At 49.5% G+C, this 9,802-nt stretch overlaps 5 protein-coding genes across 5 annotated transcripts; 2 read left to right on the top strand and 3 right to left on the bottom strand.

The window, feature by feature from the left end:
* Positions 1-562: 562 nt before the first annotated feature.
* On the top strand, positions 563-1,372 carry LTR84_006046 (uncharacterized protein; the record flags this gene model as incomplete). The annotated part of the gene is made up of 1 exon (XM_064849610.1): positions 563-1,372. One exon carries the CDS (start codon positions 563-565, stop codon positions 1,370-1,372), a length of 810 nt encoding a protein of 269 aa, XP_064703834.1.
* A 146-nt stretch (positions 1,373-1,518) lies between these two features.
* LTR84_006045 (uncharacterized protein) lies at positions 1,519-2,712 on the bottom strand (the record flags this gene model as incomplete). Its single annotated transcript, XM_064849609.1, has 3 exons — positions 1,519-2,178; positions 2,232-2,453; positions 2,509-2,712. 3 exons carry the CDS (start codon positions 2,710-2,712, stop codon positions 1,519-1,521), a joined length of 1,086 nt encoding a protein of 361 aa, XP_064703833.1.
* Positions 2,713-3,170: 458 nt separating this feature from the next.
* On the top strand, positions 3,171-3,971 carry LTR84_006044 (uncharacterized protein; the record flags this gene model as incomplete). The annotated part of the gene is made up of 2 exons (XM_064849608.1): positions 3,171-3,385; positions 3,455-3,971. 2 exons carry the CDS (start codon positions 3,171-3,173, stop codon positions 3,969-3,971), a joined length of 732 nt encoding a protein of 243 aa, XP_064703832.1.
* Positions 3,972-5,111: 1,140 nt separating this feature from the next.
* LTR84_006043 (uncharacterized protein) lies at positions 5,112-5,749 on the bottom strand (the record flags this gene model as incomplete). Its single annotated transcript, XM_064849607.1, has 2 exons — positions 5,112-5,568; positions 5,745-5,749. The coding sequence occupies 2 exons, from the start codon at positions 5,747-5,749 to the stop codon at positions 5,112-5,114; spliced, it is 462 nt and encodes a 153-aa protein (XP_064703831.1).
* Positions 5,750-8,223: 2,474 nt separating this feature from the next.
* Positions 8,224-9,501, bottom strand: LTR84_006042 (uncharacterized protein; the record flags this gene model as incomplete). The annotated part of the gene is made up of 1 exon (XM_064849606.1): positions 8,224-9,501. One exon carries the CDS (start codon positions 9,499-9,501, stop codon positions 8,224-8,226), a length of 1,278 nt encoding a protein of 425 aa, XP_064703830.1.
* Between the last annotated feature and the right edge of the window lie 301 nt (positions 9,502-9,802).

The following is a 9,802-nucleotide window of genomic DNA, read 5'->3' as shown; positions in this document are numbered from 1 at the left end:
TAGTGGTTATCTAAAGTACGAGCCGATCATCTACGAGGACTTCTTGCCAATTTCCGCTGCAGGGATATTTACGTCAAACCTCAAAACAAGCACAAAAAAAGAGACGCAAGTCATGACAGGAAGCTCCAATCTGTTCGAAGAGCATATGGGTGTTCAAATTCACGACGTCAATACTTTATATGAGCGCATGGAGGCCGCCAGTCTAGAGAAATGCCGTGAAGTATTTGGGTTGGAAGCTATCCTGCTGGATTAAGTCGCTGAGAGGCGATTCGCCTTTGTGTGGCTTGCTGGAGACGGTAGATGCGATAGGCAGTTGTTTAGACGGACTCTAAGGCAATTTAAGAATGGTAACTTGCACTTCGTCCAGTCTTTGCGGCAATATCGGATGATCTGCCACCAGTGGAAGACAAAAGCCGCTCTTCGGAGTCGAAAATGACTTCCGCCATATCGCGCTGGTCCCAGATGTGTACAATGTCCATATCCTTTGAAATCAACGTTAACCCTCGTCCTTGTTTCGTTCCATGCATCCTCGCCTCGCTTGCCTAATCTATCCCTGTCCAAGATGCAGCCCTCAGACCAGGATCTAGTCCTCCAGAGATTCCACCGTGATCTGATCTCTGGAAGTCATATACTTCACTATCACAACGTTTTGGACGCTTTTGGTCATCTCTCAGTGAGGCATCCACTGAACCCACAGATCTTCATATTGTCTCGAAACACTGCTCCTGGAACGATATCGTCACCCAACGATCTGATCGAATACTATATCGAAGATGCTCGTCCAGTTGATCCAAGTGCGCCTACAGGGTTTATAGAGCGCTGTATTCATAGTGAATGCTACAAACGCTATCCTGAGGTGCAAAGTGTTATTCATAGTCACTCGGAAGCTGTCGTACCTTATAGCATCAGCGGTGTGCCACTTCGCGCATGCTTCCATATGGCAGGATTTCTCGGCACAAATGTACCCATTTGGGACATTGCAGACGCACAGCAGCCTGAGGACATAAGTGATCTGTTGGTCCGGAATCAGCATCTGGGGAGCTCCCTTGCCGCGTCATTCTCCGGCATAGCTTCTGGTAGTATTTCGCCAGAGCACGTGGTCGCCTTGATGAGAGGCCACGGCTTCACGGTTTTGGCTGGCAGCATTCAAGATTGTGTTATGCGAGCAATCTATACTCAAAAGAATGCGGCTATTCAATCTACTGCATTGTCTACTCGTAGTACGGGCACGACGGTTACAGGTCCGGTCAAATACCTCAGCCAGAAAGAAGTTGATGCAACTACGTGGTCCATCGCAAAGTCTGCTCATCGCCCTTGGACTCTTTGGCTACGAGAGATAGAAGCTTCCGGGCTGTACGCAAACTCGGCTTGATTACGGCCTGCTTGAGTTTGAGTGAATCAAAGAAAGCCTTGATGCTTCGATGAGACAGAAGTTGTTAAGGAGTACGAGGACTCTGCTCAGCCTCTCATCACTCCTTGTGAAGGCATACTATCTAGGAGACAACAAGCCTCAGTTCATCAGGTATAGAGCTTGTCTTCTATCCACCTATGTAGTACTGCTGCAATTTGAAGATTATTTAGCTCCAGCATCTGCATATGCCCATTGCCATGGATACCGATGTCTTCTAGTTTGATAAAATCACAAGACACCCCTGCTTGTCTTAAGAATGCAACAGTGGCATGATCGAAACCGGCGTGGTAGCTTGCTTCACCCATCTCGATCAGCACAGGTATGCTTTCTAAGTTTTTGAGCTTGTGTACTGTCCGCCCGTGACTCTCATCCTGGAGAACGACTGCCTCCTTCCCATCTTCAGTGGAAGGAATCGTTGTGAGGTGTAATTCTGACGGGCCTGATATCGCAGGGGAGAACTCCATCGGGATGTCAGTCAAGCCCCACGACCTTGCTGCAGATCCATTGTGCGGATGCGTTCCCGCAAAAGGAGGTCCATTTGGTTCGACCGCGACAATTGCCTTGACCAAGTGAGGAAATGCATCAGCCGCAAGCCAGCCACCAGGAGCACCCTGTGAATGGATCAAAAGGATACTGGGGCGGTCAATTCTCTTCAGAAGCGCAGAAACTCCGTCCTTTTGTGCTTGTTGATACGCAACTAGATCAACGGCACTCGGCAGAATGGTGGCATAGTACTGGTCGAACACAGGGTCACCACGTCTGCCTGTCTGAAACAAACAAGTCAGCGAAATGTCTTGTTCTGAATTGTTTTTTAAGTTACCCCTGGCCATTGATTGTGCAACTTCGCTTGCGCCCATTTCGCGGCTGCTTTCGTGCAGGTCCAGAAATCCTCTGCCATACCCGTCGGATACTGAATATAGTTCTGCGTGAGATCCATAGCAGACCGTCCTCTTGATGCCGTATCTATCAAGTAAAGTTCATATCCTTGATCGAGGAAAAAGGAAGCCCAGCCTTTTCGGCCATCCGGTGTTTGGAGCCAGTTCTACTCATGAATTTAGTAATATTGTATAGAATTATCCATTGCCCGAACATCATACCATGCCACTCTGACCACCTCCATGGATCAAGACAATTGGGAACTCGCGTCGAGCCCCGCCAATAGGTGTAAGGCATTCAACGTAGGTCTGGTCTTTCAGTGTGTATCCTCCGAAGTGAGTCGCTGTGTCTTCGACGTAGACGCCACCGACGAAGAAAAAGCGTCTGTGGCATGGCGTTTCCACGTACTGCTCCTGAGTTGCCATGTGAAAACTGTCGAGCTTTTGCCCTTTTGGCTTACCTCCAAAACCCATGTAAGTTGTCTTACCAACCTCTCTTGGAAGTGAACAGCATAACGCACGATCGTACTCATTTCTAGCGCTTAGGTTTTTCTTGGCCCTAAAGTCCGGCAAATGGCGAAGTTGCTCCCATCCAATATTCCACATTCTCAATGAGTGGCACATGCCTGCATGTTCCTCGGCACACCCGCACCTGAATCTAATTACTCCCGCTCCCGCATTTCTAAGGAACATCTTTCCACGCTGCGGAAGGCCAGGCCACCCAACGGGCGGCTCATCCGACCACACGACACATTATACCGCATAGTAAGATGATGAGTTTCGCCCTAATGTGGAATGTGCCTGTCGATATTTATCCATCGCCCCGAATACAATCAATCTCGACGACTTGCTTAATCTACTTGAACTCATCGTACATCGTGACTATGAGTGATTGTTGTCTGAAGGGATTCAAATGGGGAGGTACGCCATGTGGCAAAGCCGACAAGCTCGCCGGTAGAGATTGCTATGTCACTGGCACGAACGCCGATGTTGCCATTCTGGTTCTCCACGATCTGTACGGTTGGACATTCTCGAACATTCGACTCTTAGCGAATCATTATGCAGAAGAAGTCAATGCTACCGTCTACGTGCCCGACCTGTAAGCTTGCATAATCCCCCGCTGATGCGCACAAGTCATCCACTCCATTTGAACTAAATTCTGGTTGAGGTTCGGTGGTGAGGTATTATCGGTGGAAATCATCAACGACCAAAGTCGATGGGGAGAATTGAATCTGCCTGACTTTCTAAAGCGCAACAGTAAAGAAATTCGCACGCGCGAGATCTTCGAGTGTGCCCAGGACCTGCGGACAAAGCACAAAAAGACAGGCGCGATTGGGTTCTGTTTTGGAGGCTGGGGTGCTTTTCGCCTGGGTGCAAAGGATCGGAGCCTCGTCGATTGCATTTCCGTTGCTCATCCGACGAACCTCGAGAAAGATGAGATACTCAACATCAATGTTCCGGTCCAGATAATGGCCCCTGAGTTTGATCCGATGTTCACAGAAGAGTTGAAGGTTTACAGTAATCAAACCATACCCACGTTAGGAGTTCCTTATGATTACCAGTTCTTTCCAGGCATCGAACATGCTTTTGCGGTTAGAGGGAATCCAAAGAATCCAGAAGAGCAGAAGGGGCTAGAGCGTGCGAAGAATTGTGCGGTGTTCTGGTTCCGCCAATGGCTGCATTAGTTCTCGATTCCCATATGCAGACAACTAGTATCTGTATGTCCATTGACAAGGCGCACCTCATCTGCCTACGTTATTGAGCACAGCGAATGGCATCAAATCTCAAATAAAGACCGCAGTTTTCTGCGTGACACGAATTTGGACCGCCTTTGCTTTGCCTCCATGAATTTATTTGCGGATAAGTATGATTTCTTAAACACTTTGCGATATATGAGGTGATGTTTCTCCAATACCGTAGCATCCACGTGCCAATTCGGCTGTCTGATCAAGCCTGTTGGAAGTCAAAGCCTGGAGGTGACGTCTCTAATTGTTCAATGGAAGGCATCAATGTCCAGGCCGGGAGATCAAGACCACTTTCCCAAAAGTTGTCATCAAGATCTGGCGGAATTCCGAGATCAAGATTGGAATCCAGCAGAGACTCCATCGCACCTGGGTCCTCTGATGATTCGTAAGAGTGACTGTGGCTTCGCCGTGCTGGTTTCTGGCTTGGGGGATTCGTGGTCTGGGTTCCTGGCATCAATGCTTCCGTTGCACTTGCTCGAGCCGTGTGGTGAATGAACACTTCCTCGAAAGCCTCATTTGCATACTTCCGACTTTTACAAGTCTTGGTACCAGGCTCTCTCGCGCTATTCCCACGATTGGTGGTCTGATTACGGCCACCGGAGATCAATCTCTCAGCACTTTGGCGCAGGAGGAAAGAAGATCTTCTTGCAATGCTGCTGATGCCAGCATAACGGTCAAGAGTCTTCAAGCATGTGTTCCAACTGGACAGTAAAGACGTCTTGTTGAACTTAGCGTCATTAAATGTACACAGTCTTGCCATTAGTATTGTACTGCCACAAGTATGTAAGTCTAATTTATTGTCAGCTCTCGGCTTGAGGGCGATTTTCCAGATCGTCTTACATGCAATGTTGATCCACCATGCCACAAAGATATGCGCTTCTGATTCTGCGCCAAGTAGGTCTATTATCGTCATTGCGGATACAACGCATCTGGCGGCCATTGTGGTAAAGATTATGTTTTCCAAATCGTCGTGCCTCTGCCTTCTTTTCAGTGAAGAATGTTGGTTCTGCGTCTTCTTGAAATAAAGATCTAGAGCTGGTCGTAATATGATCTGCCAAGCATGAAGGGACCTGCATGCCATTAGTACGAATTCGTTATGCCATCTTGGGAGACATGCCTGATATGAAGTTTCCTTCCTGCGGCCTGGACGAAGGGCGCTGATTGAGGGTGAGTAACAGCTGCTGAATCAACAACACTGTTCTCCCGAGATGGATCAAGTTGAAGGTACTCAGGGAGTTCATCCTGCCAGTTATGCATAAGATTGTCGAGTCTCAAAAGTGACTGAATACCCATCAACGAATCTGGAGTGGTCTCCCAGCGGCAGTTGTCACGACTCAAGGCTTGGCTCAGTATCTCGTGGAGTTTGATCGTCGCAATGAAGATCTCCATCGTACTAGGTGATCCTACAGGCTGTTTGCCGTTCTTGCCCATTTCATCACTCAAATATTTATCGTCGATGGCTTGCGGAAGTGGAAGAGCTTCATCACTAGTCGCTGCATCGACTGATCGTTCAAAGCTCAAGTACTGCGGTTTGTCCCTGTGAGTATTCAGTCAGTATGTTGACACCTCTTGAGATCATTGAAACCAATCTCTAGCTACCTTTCAATCAATACACATCCATACCAAACACGAGCTCGCAATTCGCACTCCAATTGGGTAGCTGGATCTGACAAGAAACCCCTTTTTTGAGCTTCACGTACACTGTAATGCAACCCCATGCTTTGTGCCATCCAGATTGATAAGCTCGAGATATTCTTGAATTTTGAGAGCTGCTCTGTACTCTGAAGATATTTCCCCATGAGCAGTAATAGCTGAACCGATTCTATACTAATATCGTCGTTCAGAATCTGGAACCAATCGACTTCCTGGGCCATGCGAAAGAAGGACTTGGCTCTCGTGACATTTTGTTGTGGCTGACTTGTTTCTAAAAGTGAGGTATATGCGAAGACGGCATAGATTGTTGGTAGCAGTAATTTTCCTTGACTTCGCTGCTCGCATATTCCACAGCATCCAGAGGGATCCGAATCCCAGAGTCGCTCGTACTGTCGTCGAAAAGTCCGCTCGTGTAGGATCGGAAATGCAAGGTTATGTCGGGAAAAATACCTTGTCACCAAAGCGTCCGCGTTTCGTCGTAAAGGTAGGCACCATTGTCGCTGTGTGTTAAGGAGGATGTCGCATTTACATCCAGTTATTTTCCATTGGAATCCTTGTTGGTTAATTGGGACGGCTTTCTCATTAGAGGCGTGGATGCTGGGAGTCTCTCGGTCCATCATTCCATTGTCGTCAGAGATTTGGTTTGTTATTGGCTCCATCATCCTCTCCAGGTTGATAGATGCACGATCTTTCTCTGGACTTGTGCCTTGAAGGTCTGATCGTTCAAAGGCCTTAGGTGTGCTGCCCTGGGGGCAGTCTTGTTCATTATCAAGGGTCGAGCCGTTCTCTGTGGACAATAGACATCTGAAAGTCTGACCGAGGGTAGCTTGCCGTGTATCATAAATATTATTTTGCACTGTAATGCTGTCCATACGGTCCGGATTCTCCGTTGGCAAAACTTGGCCTTCTAATTCTTGCGCACTCCTAGGTGACGACTCACGGTTTTTATGCTGTTGCCGAATGGTAGGGGACGTTGTTCTGTCTGATCTCTCTAGTTCGTCCAGCTGGGTTCTCAATGATTGTATCATACTTGCTTCAGGGATTAGTCAAACTCCTAGATTGTCAACGTGATGAGCTGGCGCCAAAGCATACCGCTCACGCCAACCCCCAGTTTGGCCATCAGCTGCATATTCACAAGTTTTCATGCGCTTGATGCAAGCGCCACAGGTAGGGACTGCACCGTCACACCGTCTTTTACGTATACGACATTCATCGCATGCGATAGCGGCACGCTTGCGTATGATCTTGGGCTTATTGGAAGTTGCGTCGCCAGGATTCGTATGATCATGCTGAGCTTGCTCGTTCGAGCTTGGCAGCGAGTCACCCATGATAGTCGAGTGAACACACAGAAGATTACAAAGAGACAGAAAACCAGGATCGATCCGATAGGAATACTATCCAGATCTTCCCATCCCGGGAGGCAAGCTAGATACCTATCATGGGGTGTGGGGTTGAGGATCGGGGTAAAATGCTCCAAGGTTGACCTCGGCCCTGGAAAGGCACCACCAAACATGTTTGTCATTCTCGTTTCTCACTCAGTAGCTACGCATCGCTTCCTCAGTTCATGAGGCTTGACGTAGTAGATGCGATTCTCATTGCGACGGGCTGCTTCCCACTGTCTTGGCGCGTTCTGGTCGTTCTGTTTGATGTCGGGTCAATTCTGCTTCCGACTTCGCTAGTGATTCGGCCGATTGCTTACCCGGATTCATGTGGAAAAGCCGCTGCTCTTCCGCAGTTTCGAAGAGACAGCCCGGAAGCTCCGCAAGCAACCCGCATGCATCAGTCTCATTTTAGACTGAGCTCAGCACAGGTGTTATATGTCATTTATGGACACCATCCAAAGGATCGAGAGGTGGAGTCAATAAATGCAAAGTCGAATCATCTGACAGTTTCATGATTGAGGAGCGTTATGAATACCACCAGCCGCTGCCTGGGGCATAATGTCTCTTAGGCGGTCACTGGTCTTTGGTACAACGTCGATCTAAAAGGATATTGGTGGGTAGATCTATCGTACCTAGCAACACGTAGGCTTGAATATATATTGGTAAAAAGTGGTCGTCGCAGACTTCTCCGTTGGGGATGCTGATGGTCATCAAGCACAAACTTTATAATTCGAGAGAAGCAGACACTTTATATATCAAGAGTTTGCAAATTCTTTTCCAGCCTCTGCTCCTTGGGCTGCCCAAGTCAGAACAAGTGTAAGATATCCACGCGAACCAGTGTCTCATTTTGCACCCTCCGGTCTGAGTAGGGGCCCAGCGCCTTGCGGCTGCTCTCGACAGGTTGAGTTCTGAGGCCAGGCTTGAGCACGAAGATATGGTCCAGGAAACAGCGCTAGCCATTCACTATTCACGGAATCCATTTAATTGATTCTGTCATCGGTCGAGAAAGCCCTCAAAACCTGTGAAGTAAAAAGAATATATTTCACTGCAAATGGACATAGACAGTGACCTTTCAAGAGTGCCCGCAGACCTCTATGTTCTGCTCCGATATCGACAGGTAGACATCACCATCGATTTCTGTGTAGGAATGATGACTTCTATACCTTTGCCTTGCTTCCTCGAACCAATTCCACAACACCTGGCAGAACGTCTTCGGCGGCCATACTTACACGCACAGAGCCGTTGGTACTCAATCCCGTGCCCACAGAATTTGTGGTCGGTGGCAGACCTGGACCTGGACCACCAGCAGCAGAAGACGCAACATCAAAAGTTTGCGGCCTCTCCACACCCTCGAAGAACACTTCCTCCTTTCTCACACCACCGAGATTGAGAATCGCAATCGGCATCTTCCGATCCAGTGCCCGTTTCGCCAATCTCCAAGCAGAGTAAGTCGCCAACGAACTGCCCACAACAAGTAGCTTCTCGGCCTCATCAACCAGCTCCTCGGCGGCCGTCTTTGTCGCTTGAGGAATCGACTCACCAAACATGATGACATTCGGCTTCAGCACCCCTGCAGGGCCCGACTCCGGCAACCACGCCCCATCCCGATCAACAACAACATGGCCCTTCTCGCCACCAGGCAGGACCGGCGGCCGCTTCAGGCACGTAGGACACGCCGGGTAGCGAAACGTCGTGTACGGCGCGCCGGGCACATCAGCATCGCCGTCCGGATTGGTCTTGAAGCCCTTCTTACGCCGCTCCTCCGGATTCTCCGTATCCAGCGCACCACTGCGGAGCAGATCCTGCAGAAACTCATACCAAGCGGGGTTCAGCTCCGCGAGGCGCGCCTGGAACGTATCACGGTCCATCTCGGAGCGGCAGCTAAGACAGACCAGCTTGCGCAGGTACCCGTGCAGCTCGACAGTCGGCAGACTCGTGTGCGCCATTCGGTGGAAGCTGTCCACGTTCTGCGTCACGACGCCTGACACCAGCCCGAGTCGCCATAGGTCGCGGATCGCGTGGTGTCCCGCGTTCGGCTGCGAGCGGTGCAGGCCTCGCCACCCCAGGAAGCTGCGCGCCCAGTATCGCTTACGGGACTCGTGCGAGGCCACGAATTCGTGGAAGTAGATTGGTCGGTAGCTCTTGTTCTGCGTGTAGGTCCCGTTCGTGCCGCGGTAGTCGGCGAGGCCGGACGCGGTAGAGAGGCCTGCGCCTGTCAAGAGGACGGTTTTATCCTTATTCTTGTTATCATGAATGCTTTTGGCATGCCCGTTGCTTCCTTCATGGACTTCAGAAAGTCTTCTTGCCGGACCGGGTTCGGTCAGGAATTTGGTCAACGCGGCGATGGCTCCATGTCTTGTGGTGGCCGATGGTGGGATGATCAAGGGCGGCGGGAGGGGCCCCGTGTAAGGAATACGGAGGAGAGATTTGGACATGCAGTTGTTTCTGTATTATTGTGCATGACGAGAGGAGAACTAGATTTGACCTTTAGAGTTTCATCATTATTGATTGCAAGCGGTTTGGTAAACAGCTGCGTAAATATTTCTGTGAGTGTCGATGTCATCGATCGAGGTCTTGTTCACCCTGGGCCGAAGTTCTGCCGGCAGCCTTGCCTTGCTTGCGGAGATGCAAGGCTGTAATTCTTTTTCCGTCGCTTAGGTTTACAAAGCTAAGGATGTTGGGTCTCATTTGCAGACCTCATGTATACATGTTAACCTGGCGCTGGTTATACCTAGT

Source organism: Exophiala bonariae (assembly GCF_035927105.1).
Source record: "Exophiala bonariae strain CCFEE 5792 chromosome Unknown scaffold_22, whole genome shotgun sequence".
NCBI classification, from domain to species: Eukaryota; Fungi; Ascomycota; class Eurotiomycetes; order Chaetothyriales; family Herpotrichiellaceae; genus Exophiala; species Exophiala bonariae.
Note: the sequence above shows the minus strand (reverse complement) of the source record. Positions and strands in the feature narration are given on the sequence as shown.